Source organism: Panthera pardus, unplaced genomic scaffold, assembly GCF_024362965.1.
Source record: "Panthera pardus isolate Hobbes unplaced genomic scaffold, ASM2436296v1 HiC_scaffold_27, whole genome shotgun sequence".
Classification (NCBI taxonomy): domain Eukaryota; kingdom Metazoa; phylum Chordata; class Mammalia; order Carnivora; family Felidae; genus Panthera; species Panthera pardus.
This window is the reverse complement of record NW_026526843.1, coordinates 701,785-720,477: the sequence shown is the minus strand read 5'-3', so window position 1 is coordinate 720,477 and position 18,693 is coordinate 701,785. Positions and strand designations below refer to the sequence as shown.

Here is an 18,693-nt window from a genome sequence, read left to right as displayed (position 1 = left end):
GGCTTATCATCTATATATGCAGGAGCAAGATCAATAACAACAAAATAACAACTACAAAGTTACCTCTAATAAGTGGCAAATAGTAGATAAGTTCAGTATGGTATTTATTCATCATGTCACATAATTATCATTTTATTTTTGTGGTGAGAACATTTAAGATCTACTCTCTGTTAGCTACAATGATAATCAGATTACAATATATAACCACTATACACTTTAAATTTATACAATGTTTTATATCAACTATTAATTTATATAATGTTTTATGTCAACTATATATCAATAAAGGGGAAAAAGTATGGTATATCTTTGGCTCAGCAACTTCTGATTCTATGTGAAAAAATTTTCATTAATTCCTCCTCTGCACCTTCTTATAAATTGGATTCAAATTCCTGTTAACACCACCCAAAGCAGCTGTGTCTAGAATACTGACCTCTTTGCAATATAACTAAATATAAGAAAACTGTGCAATTCCAAAATTAATGGTTAGGCAATACTTTTTTATGTTATTTGTAATTACTTTGACAAAATGTAAATTAAGCAAAATTAAGATCCACTTATGCAGTAAGGTGTATTTTCAATCATTTCAAAAAACTTATTCTTGTAAGTTCTAAAACTGAGCAAGGGTATTTAAAAATGACCGTGTTGCTAAGAGAATAAAAAGAAATAGTCATAAACGTCAGCAGCAGATATGATATTGGTTCAAATAGAATGGAAAATGATTAAGAAATTATTCAAGACCATCACATGTAAAGATCCTAATATGGAAAATTCGAATCCACTTACCCACAGGGCTCCTGAAAATAGGCAGTGTCAGTGTGCCGATCCAAAGCCAGCTTGGTGTATGCAGTGTCACCCCTGGAGAAGTCTGAAGTGAAATACCACATCCTCCCATAGATGGTTTCTCTGTCAAATGAAATGAAGAAAGATTTTTAACTATTTGAAATTTTTAATTTTGTCTTTTACAACTCTAATAACTCCTTTAGTTATTCACAAATAACATTAGTTTTTTGGCTCCAGATTTCTGTCCGTAAGGTGTAGATGACATTTGAACACACCACCAGTCTTAACAATTCTGTAACTGATTAATATTTTAGGAAGTTGGGGGGAAAACTGAAAGAACAGTTGATCCTTGACCAACACAGGTTTGAACTGCATGGATCCACTCGTACATGGATGTTTTCTCAATAAATACATTATTGTAAATATATTTTCTCTTCCTTATGGTTTTCTTTTTTTTTTTTAATTTCTTAATGTTTATTTATTTTTGAGAAAGAGAGAGTGCAAGTGGGGAAGGAGCAGACATAGAGGGAGACACAGAATCTGAAGCAGGCTCCAGGCTCTGAGCTGTCAGCATAGAGCCTGACGTGGGGCTCAAACCCATGAACTGTGTGATCATGACCTGAGCCAAAGTCGGATGCTTAACCAAATGAGCCACCCAAGCTCCCTATGATTTTCTTATTAACATTTTATTTTCTCTAGCTTCCTTTATTGTAAGAATACAGTATATAATACGTATAACATACAGAATACATGTTAATTGTTATTGGTAAAGCTTCGGGTCAACAGTAGGCTATTAGCAGTTAAGTTTTTGGGGAGTCAAAAAGTTATACGTGAATTTTCAACGTGTGGTGTGGGTGGGGGGTCAGTTCCCCTAAGCCCCCGCATTGTTCAAGGGTCAACTGTATATTGTAGTTTCAAAGTTTAGGGAACCATTCCTCTTTGTTTATATGCCTACTTTTAATAGCTTTCACATTCAAGGTTCTCTCCTATGCTCACTTTCCTTACATAGAAAAAGATGTCTTTATGCAGATGCTTTTAGAAGTGGTTAATGTAGGTCCTCACCCATCTTTTGGACAGGGAGGAATAAGAAAAAGAGAAGATAGTTTCTGTTAGCAAGTATTTAGGGAGATGCTGTATCACTGTTGCTGTATCTTTCCTTGAGATATACATCATGGGTTTTGATTTTACAATTATTTTCCTGGTGGCTCACATCTGACCAAAGGTCACTTTAATTCTTTACTTTTCAGTGTTCATCTTATTTTCTGAACCCTCAAAGGCCAAACAGGAAACATCCTTTCTCATGGACTATAATCCCTAAAGCCCTCTCAATTTATTTACAGCACAGGTTCATTTACTTGAAAGTTCTTAAAATGTGTTTAGAACTAAACGGCTCAAAATGTTGATTATGCTGTACAAGGATAGGGCAAATGACCCAGCACACTATCTGCTACATAATGAGCTATATCTAGCCCTTATCAAGTAAAAGGAAAGTACTAATTATAACAAAGTATGTTTACATCACATTTAATACTACACAAGATCAATCCAAGTACTACATACAAATGCAGACTGGCAAGTGGAAACGACACTGTATTTAGGATCAGGAAGCCTGACCTATCTGAATTCTAGTATTTTTAAGTTAATTACTGAATTGTTATTAGTGAACGTATTCTGGTAGCACTGTTATATATACATCACACTATTTTTTTAATTTTTAAATTAAAAATTAACTTAAAAATTTAAATTTAAATTTAATTTAAATTCCAGTTAGTTAGCATACAGCGTAATATTAGTTTTAGGTGTACACTAGAGTGATTCAACACCCACGGCTCATCATGACAAGTGAACTCCTTAATCGCCACCACCTATTTAACCCTTCCCCCTTCACCTCCCGTCTGGTAACCATCAGTTTGTTCTCTAGAGTTTTTTTCTTCGTTTGCCTCTCTCTCTTTTTACACCTTTGCTCATTCGTTTTGTTTCTTAAATTCCACATATAAGTAAAGTCATATGGCATTTGTCTTTCTCTGACTGACTTATTTAGCTTAGTATTACACTCTCTGATTCCATGCACGTCATTACAAATGGCACGATTTCATTCTTTTTTTTAATTTAAATTCAAGTTAACATACAGTGTAGTCTTGGCTTCAGGAGTAGAACCCAGTGATTCATCACTTGCATATGACACCCAGTGCTCATCCCAAAAAGGGCCCTCCTTAATGGCCATCATCCATTTAACCCATCCCTCCACCCACCTCCCCTCCACCAACCCTCAGTTTGTTCTCTATAGTTAAGCATGTATTTCTTGGTTTGCCTATCTTTTCCCCCTATGTTCACCTGTTTTGTTTCTTAAATTCCATGTATGAGTGAAATCATATGGTATCTTTCTCTGACTTATTTCATTTAGCATAGAACACTCTAGCCCCATCCATGTCATTGCAAATGGCAAGATTTCATTCTTTCTGATGGCTGAGTAATATCCCATTGTATGTACATACCACATCGTTATCCATTCATAAGTTGATGGACATTTGGGGTCTTTCCATAATTTGGCTATATTGGTAATGCTGTTATAAACATCAGGGTGCATGTGTCCCTTTGAGTCAGTGTTTTTTATCCTTTGGGTAAATACCTAGCAGTGCAATTGCTGGGTCATAGGGTAGTTCTATTTTTAATTTTTTTGAGGAACCTCCATACTGTTTTCCAGAGTGCCTGTACCAGTTTGCATTCCCACCAACAGTGCAAAAGGGTTCTCCTTTCTCTGTATTCTCACCAACATTTGTTGTTTCATGTGTTGTTAGTTTCATCCATTCATTCCAACAGATGTGAGGTGATATCTCATTGCAGTTTTGATTTGCATTTCCCTGTTGATGAGTGATGTTGAGCAACTTTTCAAGTCTCTGTTAGCCAGCTGCACGTTTGCTTTGGAAAAATGTCTACTCATGTCTTCTGCCCATTTCTTGACAAGATTATTTGGTTTTTGTGTGTTGAGTTTGATAAGTTCTTTCTACATTTTTGATACTAACCCCTGATCAGAAATGCCATTTGCAAATATCTTGTCCCATTCTGAACACTGCCTTTTAGTTTTGTTGATCATTTCCTTCACTGTGCAGAAGCTTTTTATCTTGATGAAGTCACAATAGTTCATTTTTGCTTTCATTTCCCTTGCCTCTGGAGACATGTCTAGTAAGAAGTTCCTATGGCTGAGGTCAAAGAAGTTTCTGCCTCTGTTCTTCTGTAGGATTTTGATGGTTTTCCTGTCTTACATTGAGGTCTTTCATCTATTTTGAATTTATTTTTGTGTATGGTATAAGAAAGTGGTCCAGTTTTATTCTTCTGCATGTTGCCGTCCAGTTTTCCCAACACTATTTGTTGAAGAGACTGTCTTTTTCTCATCTTTCCTGCTTTGTTGAAGATTAATTGACCATAGAGATGTGGGTTACTTTCTGGGTTTTGTATTCTGTTCTATTGATCTATGTGTTTGTTTTTGTGCCATTACTATACTGTCATGATCACCACAGCTTTGTAATAGAACTTGAAGTCCAGAATTATGATGCCTCCAGCTTTGCTTTTCTTTTTTAAGATTGGTTTCTAATCCCAATAGCTTTGGCTATTTGGGATCTTTTGTGGTTTCATAAAAATTTTAGGATTGTTTGTTCTGGCTCTGTGAAAGATGTTAGTGGTATTTTGATAGGGATTGCATTAAAAGTGTATAACATAGACATTTTAACAATATTTGTTCTTCCAATCCTTAAGCATGGAATGTTTTTCCATTTCTTTGTGTCATCTTCAATTTCTTTCACCAGTGTTTCCTAGTTTTCAGAATAGAGATCTTTTACCTCTTTGGGTAGGCTTATTCCTAGGTATCTTACCTTTTTTTTTGTGCAATTTTAAATGGGATTGATTCCTTGATTTCTCTTTCTGTTGCTTCATTATTGGAGTATAGAAATGTAACACATTTCTGTATGTTGATTTTATATCCTGTCACTTTACTGAACTTGTGTATCAGTTTAAGCAAATTTTTTGGTGGAATCTTCTGGGTTTTCTATAATAGAGTATCAGGTCATCTGCAAATAGTGAAAGTTTGACTTCTTCCTTGTCTATTTGGATGCCTTTTATTTTTTTGTTTTTCTGATTGCTGAAGCTAAGACTTCCAGTATTATGTTAAGTAACAGTGGTGAGATTGGACATACCTATCTTGTTCCTGACCATAGAGGAAAAGCTCTCAGTTTTTCCCTATTGACGATATTTGCTCTGGGTTTTTCATATATGGCTTTTATTATGTTGAGGTATGTTGCCTCTATCCCTACTTTGTTGAGGTATTTTTTTTATTTATCACGAATGGATATTGTATTTTGTCAAATGCTTTCTCTGCATCTAATGAGAGGGTCATATGGTTCTTATCCTATCTTTTATTAATGTGGTGTCATGCTCATTTATTTGTAAACACTGAACCACCCCTGAAGCCTAGGCATAAATCCCACTTGACCATGGTGAATGATTCTTTTAATGTAATGTAGGATTCGATTTGCTAGTAGTTTGTTGAGAATTTTTGCATCCATATTCATCAGGGAAATTTGCCTGTAGTTCTGTTTTTTAGTGGAGTCTTTGGTTTTGGAATCAGGGTAATGCTGGTCTTACAGAATGAGTTTGGAACTTTTCCTTCCATTTCTATCTTTTGGAACAGTTTGAAAAGAATAGGTTTTAACCCTTCTTTAAATGAATGTTAGATTTCACCCGTGAAGCCATCTGGCCCTGGACTTTTGTTTGTTGGGAGATTTATTACTGATTCAATTTCTTTTCTGATTATCAGTCTGTTCAAGTTTTCTATTTCTTCCTGTTTCAGTTTTGGTTGTTTATGTTTCTAGGAATTAATCCATTTCTTACGGGTTGTCCAATTTGTTGGCATATGGTTTTTCATAATATTTTCTTATAATTGTATTTATGTGGTGTTGGTTGTTATTTCTCCTCCCTAATTTTGATTTAATTTATTTGAGACCAATCTATTTTCTTTTGATAAGACTCACTAAGTGTGGGGAATAAGTTTTGGAATTCCCTGAGCTTGTACCAATGGGTTAACAAGGCTTACAATGAAAGCATCCAAGATTAGGCAAATAGGGCGAAAGTGCTCCCAGCATAGAACAAAACAGAAAGCTGCTGTCACAGGACTTAAGGTCCAGAATAGGTAAACAGGTAAACAGGGCTATAGACTGCAGCACGGTGAAATTGCCCAGAGCAGAGCTAATTAGCAAAAGAAAAGTGCCTTGTTGATCCTAAGGTAGCCTGCTCTATCTCTCTTATCCCCTAGGCAAGCTAAGATAAACAGACGTGGAGCCTTGTGCCTGCTGTAAACCATCTGCTTGGCACCGTGAGTTTGTTTTGTATTGACCCAAACCCCTAACACTGCACATCTTCGAAACCCCTTTTCTATCACACACGAGTTAATGTTTACTGTTTCATTGTCTCTTTCTGCATGTCCATCACGTTTGTAAGCCTTCTGATCCTAATAAAAACTGAGCAAGGACCCTTATTCGAGGCTCTTGTCACCTCCCGGACATTAGCCTCTCTCATATTCAATTCTGCATCCACTCTCTTGCTGGACAAGAGAGAACTCCAGACTCAAAGTCTGCAACAGCTAGGGGGTATCAATTTTATTAATTTTTTCAAAAAATCAGCTCCTGGTTTCACTGATCTGTTCTACTGTTTTGTTTTGTTTTGTTTTTTAGTTTCTATATCATTTATTTCTGGTCTAATCTTTATTATGTCCCTTTATCTGCTGGCTTTAGGCTTCATTTGTTGTTGTTTTATTGCTGCTTTAGGTGTAAGTTTAGGTTGTTTGAGATTTTTCTTGCTTCTTGATGTAGGCTTGTATTGCTATATATTTCCTTCTTAGGACCACTTTTGCTGAGTTCCAAAGATTTTAGAGCATCATGTTTTCATTTGTTTCCATGTATTTTTAAATTTCTTCTTTGATTTCCTGGTTAACCCACTCATTGTTTAGTAGCATGCTGTTTAACCCTCATGTGTTTGTGGTCTTTCCAATTTTTTTCTTGTGGCTGACTTCAAGTTTCATAGTGTTGTGGTCATAAAACATACATGGTATGATAAAAGTCTTTTCGTACTTGTTGAGGTCTGTTTTTTGACCTAGTAAGTGGTCTATTCTGGAGAATGTCCCATGTGCATTTGAAAAAACTGTAGTGTGCTGCTTTGGGATGAAATGTTCTGAATATATCTATTAAGTCCATCTGGTCCAGTGTGTCATTCAAAGCCATTGTTTCCTTGTTGATTTTTTGCTTAATTTGTCCATTGGTGTAAATGGGGTGTTAAAGTCCCCTACTATTATTGTATTATTATCAGTTAGTTCCTTTATATATGCTATTGTTTATATATTTGCATGCTTCAAGTTGGGGGCATAAATATTTATGATTGTTATATCTTTCTATGGGATAGTCACCTTTATTTTGATATAGTGCCCTTCTTCATTTCTTCTTACAAAGACTTGTTTAAAATCAAGTTTGTCTCATAGAAGTTTGGCTATTATGGCTTTCTTTTGATGTCCATTTGCATGATAAATATTTCTCATGTTCAATCTGCAGATGTCTTTAGGTCTAAAATGAATCTCTTATATGTAGCATGCAGATGTATCTTCTTTTTTTATCCATTCTGACACCCTATGTCTTTTGATTGGAGTGTTTAGTCCACTTACATTCAGAGTGATTACTTATAGATCTGTACTCAATACCATTTTATTACTTGCTTTGTCATTGTGGAGATTTTCTTTGATCCTTTGTTGTCCTTGTCAATTTTGTTCTCTCCTTTCCACTCAAAGAGCCCCCTTTAATATTTCTTGCAGGGTTGGTTTAATGATCACTAACTCCTTTAGTTTTTGTTTGTCTGGGAAAGTCTTTATCTCTCCTCATATTCTGAATGATAGCCTTGCTGGATAGAGTATTCTTGGCTGCAGGTTTTTCCCATTCAGTACTTTGAACAAATCATGCCATTCCCTCTGGCCTGCCAAATTTCTGTTGAGAAATCTCCAGCTAGCCTTATGGGTCTTCCCTTATAAGTTAGGGACTTCTTTTGTCTTGCTGCTTTTGGGATTTTTTTCTTTATCACTATGTTTTGCAAATTTAACTACAATATATCTTGCTGGCCTGCTTTTTTTTTCATTTTTATGGAAGTTCTCTGTGCCTCCTGATTCTGGATGTCTCTTTCCTTCTCCAGATTAGGGAAGTGTTCAGCCATTATTTCCTCAAATAAATCTTCCCCCTTTCTCTCTCTTCTTCTGGGACCCCTATGATACAAATATTATTACATTTAATGGAGTCACTGAGTTCCCTAAGTCTATTCTTGTGATCCATCACTCTTCTCTCTTTTGTTCAAATTCATTATTTTCCATAATTCTATCTGGTATATTACTAATTCATTCTTCTGCTTCTTCCATCCTTGTGGTCATTACAACCAGTTGGTTTTGAATCTCAGTTATCACATTTTTCATTTCTGATGGATTGTTTTTTAACTCTTTTATTTTGTGGTAAGGGTCTCCCTGATGTCTCCCTTACTTTTCCAACCAGCAAGTATCTTTATGATTGTTGCTTTAAATTCTCCATCAGGCATATTAAATTATGTCTGTCTGTTTCAATTAGACCCCTGGCCATGACCTCTTCTTGTTCTTTCTTTGGAGATGAATTCTTGTCTTGGCATTCTGTCTAGGTCTCTGTCTTCTTCTTTGTGTTAGAAAAGTCTGTTAGTTTCTGCTCCTGAGTGTAAATGGCTGTATGAAGAGGTCATATAGCATCCAGAGCCTGGTGCTTTAGGGAGTGTCTTTGATGTGTGTTGTGTGATTCTGCTGCTGTGTTTTGGCTGCTCTATCCCTCAGGTCAGTTCCTGCAGAGGCTCTTCTTGCATGCAGTGGGGAGTGTTTGCACCTTAGCCAAAGTGTGGTGCATTTTAACTAGGTGTGCTCTGGTCTGCTTGTTAAAAGGGACCTGATGCTACTTCCACTAGAACTGAAGCCTTGAACAACTCTCTGGTTGGGAGACATGGTGTGGGCAGGGGTTTGTGCTGATCTTCTGGGGGAAGGGGCCTGCTGTGATGGTCCTAGGCACACTTGCCCGAGAAAAGCAGTACCAGCAGCACAAAGTGTGACTTCGTGTAAGCAGATTAGTCAGTTTGTGTTGGCACTGTGCTGTTTTCCTGAAGTTGGTTTATGCTGAGGGGCGAGGGAGGAAAATTGTGCCAGCCCGCTCCTTTGTCCCTGTGGAAGGGAGTCCATGCTTCCTGCTCTGAGAAAAGCACCCCCAGAGGAGCAAATAATTTCCCGTTGTGTGTCCTATGTGTTTTTCAGATCACCATTTTAACACTGTCTCTGGGTCATATGCCTGCTTGGAGCAGCACAGTATACTCTGGGATCTATCTCAGCCAAGCCTGCTGACTTTTAGAACTCCAAAATTTAGGGACCTGCTGTGCCAGGGGGCTGTGCTGGTCCTCTGGGAAAGGGTTTTGCCACACTGAAATGGATACAGTTTGACATGGAAGGGTAGGTGTACCAGAGCACGTGGGTGTGGGATTTGGAGCAAGAAGGCTAAACAGCTAATTTCCCGGTTAGCTACCCTCTGCAGGTATCTTTATGCCTATGCTGAGGGGCGGGAGAGGAAAATGGTGTCGTCTTTTGTCCTCAGAAAGGCAATGTCACCTCTCACAGATGTGCTCCAAGAAGAGTGAACAGTCTCTTCTCGTGTGCCTTACTTAGTAGTTCCTCATATCGAGCCATCTATCCCCAGGTTGTTTGCCTGCCTTCTCTCTAGGAGTCAGGCAGTGTCCTCAGGTTTCTATCCCAGTCAAGTCTGGGGACCTCTAAAATTCCAGTCTTTGAGCCCCATTGACTGCAAAAACTCATGAAAATCAGCCCCTCTTGTTTTCCCGGCCAATGGCTTTGCAGAAGTGATCTCCTTGTGCTTATCCCTGTGTGCTCCACTCTCTCTCACCTTTCTCTGCAACCAGGGCTCTCTTCCTCCCACAGCACCTACAGTACGTTTCTCCCCCAAATTGTGTCTCTGCACTTCCTACCTTCCTTGATGTGGCCTCTTCTCTCCCTCTAGTTGTAGTTTGTTCTATCACTCCTCAGGTCAATTTCTTGGGTATTAAGAATGATTTGATAGTTATCTATCTGTGTTTGAGGGACAAGGCAAAGCTAGGGTCCTCCTAGTACACCACCATCTCAGCTCTACCCCAAATCCCAGTTCTACTACCTACTAGCAGAACAATACCGGGCAAGCCACCTACTTAATATATGTGGGTCTCAAGTGGCTCAGCAGAACAGGAGATAAAATATACACTTATCATGATTTCTATAATGACCAAAAGAAAATAATGGTGTAAATTTGTTGGTTACATGCTATATTGTGTAAGGCAGTATTATTAACAACTAGTCTCTGAATCAAGCCTTAGCAATCATAGTAGGTCAAAACTGGATGATCTTTAGACACCATTTTATTCAATCCTCTAATTGTTCAGATGGGAAAATCAAGGCCAAGGGGGTAGAGGTGGAAGTGGAGGGTACAGGTGTGAGTGTAATGGAGTTGCCTATGTTCACACAATCCCCTGATGGTGGAACTCAGAATACTACCTGATTCTCTTTATCCAAAGTTAGTCCTCCTCCTAGTGTACAATGGTACTTGTCACTTTGAGGACCACTAAGCTGAAAAATTTTACAGTGACTTTGAAGTCTTCATCATATTTAACATGTAAGTGTCTTTAGAGATTAGAAATCTGGGCCTCGAATAAAGCACTATAAATGGGAATCACTTTATTCAGACCACAAAATATTCATGATTAAAAACAAGGTGACCATACCCTGTTGTTATTTTACTGGTATTAATGCTCTGGAAATTATTACTATAGATATTAGAAACTAATAAGTTACCTGATCAAGCTGATCCTTTCAGCCAACTTCTCTGTGTGTTCTTGAGTGGGAGGGACATTTTCTACAAATGCAATTCCATACAGCAGAAAATTTTGCAGAAAGTTCTTTAATCCATCATTTGTTTCTAGGAAGCTCTGGAAATCTACAGATGGAACTTGGGCTTGCTGGTAGATTTCAGCATTCCATAAGATTCTAGGCTGGATGACCTTTTGTTTCTGCCCTTCATAGCTGTTTTTCACCAGCCAATCCAAATCATATTTAGTCACATGACCATCTGGCCCTTTTAAGGGAAAAATAAAAGACATTAAAATAATAGTTATAAGTACTGCCAATAATTTACTGGTTAAGAATGTTATTTTTAGCAACCAATTACCCAGTGCTATATTGTTTATGGAACAAAATTAAAACAAGTGCCTAGAATGTTCCTGAGAACAGAAATATTTGTAGGTTGAGTAGTATGAATTAATAAGTGAATGAATGAACAAATACATCTTACCAACTAGAATGGACTAAATGAATTAGGGTAGTTTGACCTAATGATATGACATCAATATAACAGGATAATGATTTCATAAGTGACTTTGCCCACTGTGCCAAAAAAAACCCCAAAAAGTAAAAAAAAAATCCCCCCCCAAATGCTTTAGAAAATCTTCAGGATATGCAAAGGGTATAGCAAGGGGAGTAAAAGGCTTTGCTGGCATCTTTTCTCTCACTTCTTTTTACTTCTCTTTCTCTGTCTCTGTTTCTCTCTGTTTGGCTTCCCACCCCATGACAATAAAAGTATCATAAAGAATTTGTAAAGCATAAAACATATGAGAAAGATTTTAAAAACTACCTATATTTACCATTCTACCATGCAGATGAAACCACTGTTAACAGCCTGGCATCATTCCTTCCACTTTTTTCCCATGTACCCTGCCTTTGTAACTTAATATTTTAAGAATGATTTTATCAATAAAAATTTAAATCTTTGGGGCACCTGGGTGGCTCAGTCAGTTGAGCATCCAGCTCTTGATTTCGGCTCAGGACATGATCTCATTCATGCTAATGGGATTGATCCCACGACAGACTCTGTGCTGGCAGTGTGCAGACTACTTGGGATTCTCTCTCTCTTCCCCTCCTTTGCTTGTGCTCTCTCTTTCTCACAAAATAAATGAATAAACATTTTAAAAATTTTAAATCTTCATCCTATGATTGTTTCATAAATTCATAGACTCTTAACTATAGAGAAGAAACTGATGGTTCCCAGAAGGGAGGTGGGTGGAGGGATGGGTGAAATAGGTCATGGGGATTAAGAGGGCACTTGTGATGAGCACCGGGTGTTTTATGGAAGCGCCGAATCACTAAATTCTACGCCAGAAACTAATATTACACTTTTATGTGAACTAACTGGGATAAAAATAAAACTTAAAAAATGAAATCTTCATAAAAATTCTTATAATTTGCAGAATATGGACTACCAAGATTTCCCTAACCAATTTTCTCTGGAGCATGTAGGGTTTTTTTCTTTCATTTCCTTATTATTTAATAGTAACATCCTTGTTTATAATTCTGATAATTTTCTTAAAATAGGAACACAGAAGGTGGAATTGTTAAATCTGAAGATCTAAACTTTTACGAGTCTTGATGCATTTAAGTTACTTTATTAGAAAGTCTACCAATTTCAGAGTGCCTGGGTGGCTCAGTCAGTTAAGCGTCCAACTCTTTATTTTGGCTCAGGTTATGATCTTACAGTTTGTGAGATTAAGCCCCGCATTGGGCCCTGCACTGACAGTGTGGTGCCTGCTTGTGATTCTCTCTCTCCGTCTCTCTCTGCCCCTGCCCTGCTCCTGCTCTTTCTCTCTCAAAATAAATATTTAAAAAATGTTCCCACACTATTTTTAAAAAGTATACCAATTTTCATTCTCTACAGCAATATATATGCACCTATCAAAATAGAGTATGCTTATTTTTTATTTTTTTTTATTTTTTTTATTTATTTTTTTTTTTAATTTTTTTTTTTTTCAACTTTTTTTTTTTTTTTAATTTATTTTTGGGACAGAGAGAGACAGAGCATGAACGGGGGAGGGTCAGAGAGAGAGGGAGACACAGAATTGGAAACAGGCTCCAGGCTCCGAGCCATCAGCCCAGAGCCTGACGCGGGGCTCGAACTCACGGACCGAGAGATCGTGACCTGGCTGAAGTCGGACGCTTAACCGACTGCGCCACCCAGGCGCCCCTGCTTATTTTTTAAAGATAGTTTTTCCAATTCGGTAGGTAAAGCTCTTATTGTAATAATTTTAGTTTATTCATTTACTAATAAGGCTAATAAGAACATTTGTTAGACATTTATATTTGTTAGACATACATCTTTTTATTTTTAAATTATTACTTTATTTCAAGTTTTTATTTAAATTCCAGTTAATTAACATATAACGTAATATTGGTTTCAGGAGTAGAATTTAGTGATCCATCACTTACATACAACACCCAGTGCTCATTGCAATAAGTGCTATCCTATTTTTTTTTTTTAAACGTTTATTTATTTTTGAGACAGAGAGAGACAGAGCATGAACAGGGGAGGGGCAGAGAGAGAGGGAGTCACAGAATCTGAAACAGGCTCCAGGCTCTGAGCTGTCAGCACAGAGCCCGACGCGGGGCTCGAACTCACGGACCATGAGATCATGACCTGAGCCGAAGTTGGACGCTTAACCGACCAAGCCACCCAGGCGCCCCAATAAGTGCTCTCCTTAATGTCCATTACCCATTTAACCTATCCCCCCATCCACCTCCCCTCCAGCAACCCTCAGTTTGTTGTCTATAGTTAACAATCTAGCTCTTGGTTTGTTTTTCTCTCTCTTTTTCCCTTTGCTTATTTATTTTGTTTCTTAATTTTCACATATGAGTGAAATCATATGGTATTTGTCTTTCTCTGTCTACTTATTTCATTTAGCATAATACGCTCTAGCTCCATCTGTATCATTGCAAATGGCAAGATTTCATTCTTTCTGATGGCTAAGTAATATTCCAGTATGTGTGTGTGTGTGTGTGTATACACATCTTCTTTGTCCATTCATCAGTCAATGGGCATTTGAGGTCTTTCCATAATTTGGCTATTGTTGATAGTGCTGCTGTAAACATTGGGATGCATGTGTCCCTTCAAGTCAGTATTTTTGTGTCCTTTGGGTAAATTCCTAAGTGCAAATGCTGGGTCATGGGATAGTTCTATTTTTAATTTTTTTGAGGAACCTCCATACTGTTTTCCAGAGTGGCTGCACCAGTTTGCATTCCCACCAACAGTGTAAGAAGGTTCCCCTTTCTCCACATCCTCGCCAGTACCTGTTGTTTCTTGTGTTGTTGATTTTAGCCATTCTGACAGGTGTGAGGTAGTATCTCATTGTAGTCTTGATTTGCATCTCCCTGATGATGAGTGATGTTCAGCATCTTTTCATGTGTCTGTTAGCCATCTGTAAGACACATTTTTTAAATGCAAGGGTTACCAAACGATGGCCCACAGGCCAAATCTGCCTGGCAGTTGTCTTTATCACACCTGTTTTGGAACACATGATACTCACTTGGTTACATATTGAGTATGTCTGCTTTCACCCTACTACTGAAGAATTGAATAGCTGAACAGTTGTGACAGAGACTGTACAGCTAGCAAAACCTAAAAGTTTTTACTATCTGGCCTTTTACAGAATATTTGATGACTCATGCTTTAACGATCTGCCTGTTCACTTCTTTCTCACATTTTTCTATTGAATACTAGTGCTTTTCTTTACAAACTGGCAATAAAATACCTTATACATTAATAGGTTTTCAGTCTCTGTAATGCATGTTGCAAATGTTTTGCATAGAAATAAACCTTTCTATGGCATGGTTTTTTTTTACTATAGAGAAATCAGTAGTCAAAAGTATTGATTGTAAATATTGTTTCCTCCAAAGCTTTTTTCTTTTCACTTTTTATTTTGAAATAATTATAGATTCACAGGAAGTTGCAAAGAAATGCTTTTATTCAGTAAATAAATTCAGTAGTTGCAGGATACAAAATTAATATACAGAAATCTATTGTGTATCTATACATTAATAATAAAGTAGCAGAAAGAAAAGTTAAGAAAACAATCCCATTTACAATTGAACTGAAAAGAATGAAATACTTAGGAATCAATTTATCCAATGAGATGAAAGGCCTATACCGTGAAAAGTATGAGACATGAATGAAAGAAATTGAACAACAACAACAAAAAACGGAAAGTAATCCAATAGTCATGGATTGGAAGAATTAATATTGTTAAAATGTCGATACTACCCAAACCAATCTACAGATTCAATGCAATCCCTATCAAAATACCAACAGTATTTTTCACAGAACTAAAACAAATAATCCTAAAGTTTGTATGAAACCACAAAAGACCCTGAATAGCCAAAGTAATCCTGAGAAAGAAGAGCAAAACTGGAGGTATCACAATCCCAGATTTCAAGATATACTACAAGGTTGTAATAATCAAAACAGTGTGGTACTGGCACAAAATAGACACTTAGATCAATGGAACAGAATAGAGAGCCCAGAAATAAGCTCATGAATATATGGTTAATTAATCTTCAACAAAGGAGGCAAGAATATGCAATGGGAAAAAGACAGTTTCTTTAACGAATGATGTTGGGAAAATTGGAGAGCAACGTGCAAAAAAATGAAACTGGACCACTTTATTACACCATACACACACACACACACACACACACACACACACACACACACACACACCAAACTCAGGATGGATTAAAGACCTAAATGTAAGACCTGAAACCATAAAAATCCTAGAAGAGAACAGAGGGAGTAACTTCTTTGTCATCGGCCATAGCAACCTTCTTCTAGATATGTCTCCCAAGGCAAAGGAAATAAAAGCAAAAGTAAACTATTTGGGACTACATAAAAATAAAAAGCTTATGCACAGCAAAGGAAACCATCATCAAAACAAAAAGGCAATCTGGTGAATAGAAGATATTTGCAAATGATATGTCCTATAAGGGGTTAATATCCAAAATATATTAAGAACTAACAAAATTCAACATCAAAAAGCAAATAATCTGATTAAAAACAGAGAACCTGAATAAACATTTTTCCAAGAAGACATCCAGATGGTCAAAAGACACATGAAAAGATGCTCAAAATCTCTCATCATCAAGGAAATGCAAATGAAAACCACAGAGATATCACCTACACATGTCAGAATGGCTAGCATCAAAAAGATAAGAAATAACAAGTGTTGTCGAAGATGTGGAGAAAAGGGATCACTTATGAAGTGCTGGCAGGAATGTAAATTGATGCAGCCACTGTGGAAAACAGCTTTGTGGTTCCTCAAAAAATTAAAAATAGAAATACCATCCCATCTAATAATTCCACTGTTGGGTATTTACTCAAAGAAAACACTAATTTGAAAAGATACATGCACCCCTATATTTGTTGCAGCATTATTTACAATAGCCAAGATAGGGAGGCAGCCCAAGTGACCACTGATAGATGAATGGATAAAGAAGATGAGATATATATACACACAATAGAATGTTATTCAGCCATAAAAAATGAGATCTTGCCATTTGCAACAACATGGATGGACCCAGAAGGTATTTGTTAAGTGGAATAAGTCAGACAGAAAAAGACAAATACCACATAATTTCACTTATATGTGGAATCTAAAAAACAAAACAAACGAACAAAAAACCAGTTTCTCAAATACAAGATAGCAAATACAAACTGGTGGCTGCCAAGGGGGAGGAGGAGGGGCAAAGTAGGTGAAGGGGATTAAGAGGTACAAACTTCAGTTATCAAGTCAACAAGCCACAGAGATGAAAGGTATGGCGTAGGGAATATACAGTCAATAATACGGTAATAACGTTGTATGGTCTTGGATGGTGATTACATGTATGGTGAGCACTGAGTAATGTACAGAATTGTCAAATCAATGTTATACACCTGAAACTAAGAAGATATTTTATGTTAATTATACGTCAATTAAAAAAATAGAATTCTCTGTTTTGGAATGAGGCAAACCAGTTTTTGCAAAATAATTGTTCCTTAGAAGAATACTCCAATGAAGGCAAAGTCTGTTGTCTACTCACAAGTGAAAAAGAGTGTGGTCTCATCCAGACGAATGGTCTTTGGCTTGATGCATAAATCTACACTGGCAGTGTCCAGGCTGCGCTGGTGGGTCTTGGAGTTGTAGCAAGATGCTGAGCGGCAGTGGTCTCGAAGCCACAAATAATCAAAGCGCATCACGGTGTTTGCATATTGCAGTTCTAGGGGAAAGCATTCTTTCAGATTATTTAATGTATTATTTTACAAAAAGAGATAATTATTTATTGAGGAAAACTTAAAAATAATCAATAGAAAACTTCCTTCAAAAAGTTTTCTACCAAGAAACAAGCAAGAGCAATGAGAGGAACACGAGCGTCTCAGATAGAAAACATCCTATGCAATCTCTAGAATTAAAACAGTGACGTTGGGATAGGCAGAGCAGATAAAACAACACATGCATATAAAATGTCCAAAAATACACCTAAATATAGGAACTTGGTATCTAATAAACTGATAGTTATACACTGGGGAAATAATGACTTTTAAAAATAAATGGTGTTTGGACAACTAGGTAGCCATTTGGAAAAAAAGACAATATTGGGTCCATAACCATATTGTCACCAGTCTCCAAGATAAACTCAAAACATATCAGAGTTCTAAATTTGGAAAAGGAGGAGAGGAGAGAAGATGGTGGCATAGGAGGACGCTGGGCTCACCTCGTCCTGCTGATCACTTAGATTCCACCCACATCTGCCTAAATAACCCAGAAAACTGCCAGAAGACTAGCAGAACGGACTCTTTGGAGCCAATCGTAGACGAGAGGCCCACAGAAGAGGGTAGGAAGGGTGGAGAGGTGGTGCGTGCTACAGGGACTGGAGGGAGGGAGCCAGGAGGTGGAGGTGCAGCCCTCCCGGCAAGGCAGAGCCCCCAAGTCTGGCTTGCAAAAGTGGAGGGACCGGAATCTGTGAGTTCTCACAGCCAGCGGGACTTAACATGTGGAATATTAAAAGTCAGCAGCTCTGCTCGGAGAGCAGGAGGGCGAGAGGACGGGGAGGGAGAGTTGTTGAGCCCCGGAAGACAGAGCTCAGCTCGGCAGGGAACAAAGGTGCTGGCAAGCGCTATATTCCTCTCCCATCCCCCAGCCAAAATTCCAAAGGGAACCAGTTCCCGTCACCAAACTTGCTGGCACCGTGCAAATGCGCAACGCTGTGCTTCTGTGGACCCATCCCTCCGACAGGTCTGCCTCCCTCCCGGTGCTGCAGGGCCTCTCCCACAGGGGACTACCTATGGAAAAGTAAGCTAAGCCTACCCCTCCTGCCCCTGTGCACCTTGTGGATCCACCCCGGCTAATACGCCAGATCCCATCAAAGCAGCACCACAAGCCTGGCCGTGTGCAAATAGCCCAGACAGGGGCCACACCACTCCACAGTGAGTCCTGCCCCTGGGAGAGGGGAAGATAAGGTACACACCAGTCTGACTGTGGCCCCAGTGGTGGGCTTGGGCCAGACATGGGGTCTGACTGTGGCCCTGCCCACCAACACAAGTTTCTCAGGACAGCACAGGGGAAGTGACCTGCAGTTTGGAGCCACCCCAGGGACTACCCAAAATGACAAATGGAAGAATTCTCCTCAAAAGAAACTAGAGGAAGTAGCCACAGCTAACTAATTGATCAAAAACGATTTAAGCAATACAATGGAACAAGAATTTAGAATAATAGTCATAAAATTAATCGCTGGGCTTGAAAAAAGCATAGAGGACAGCAGAGAATCTATTGCTACAGAGATCAAGGGACTAAGGAATAGTCATGAGGAGCTAAAAATTGCTATAAATGAGGTGCAAAATTAAATGGAGGCGACCACAGCATGGATTGAAGAGGCAGAGAGAATAGGTAAATTAGAAGATAAAATTATGGAAAAAGAGGAAGCTGACAAAA

At 38.0% G+C, this 18,693-nt stretch overlaps 1 protein-coding gene across 5 annotated transcripts in view; it reads right to left on the bottom strand.

The window, feature by feature from the left end:
* Positions 1-18,693, bottom strand: part of TMLHE (trimethyllysine hydroxylase, epsilon) — a 104,702-nt gene that overhangs the window by 50,905 nt on the left and 35,104 nt on the right. For 4 of the 5 annotated variants that reach the window (XM_053891263.1, XM_053891262.1, XM_053891266.1 and 1 more), the window contains 3 exons: positions 16,805-16,981; positions 10,706-10,985; positions 787-906 (listed from right to left, as the gene is read on the bottom strand). In XM_053891263.1, coding sequence (XP_053747238.1) covers positions 787-906; positions 10,706-10,985; positions 16,805-16,981 — 577 coding nt within the window. The remainder of the gene's footprint in view (positions 1-786; positions 907-10,705; positions 10,986-16,804; positions 16,982-18,693) is intronic. The other variant, XM_053891265.1, reaches the window with a different exon arrangement.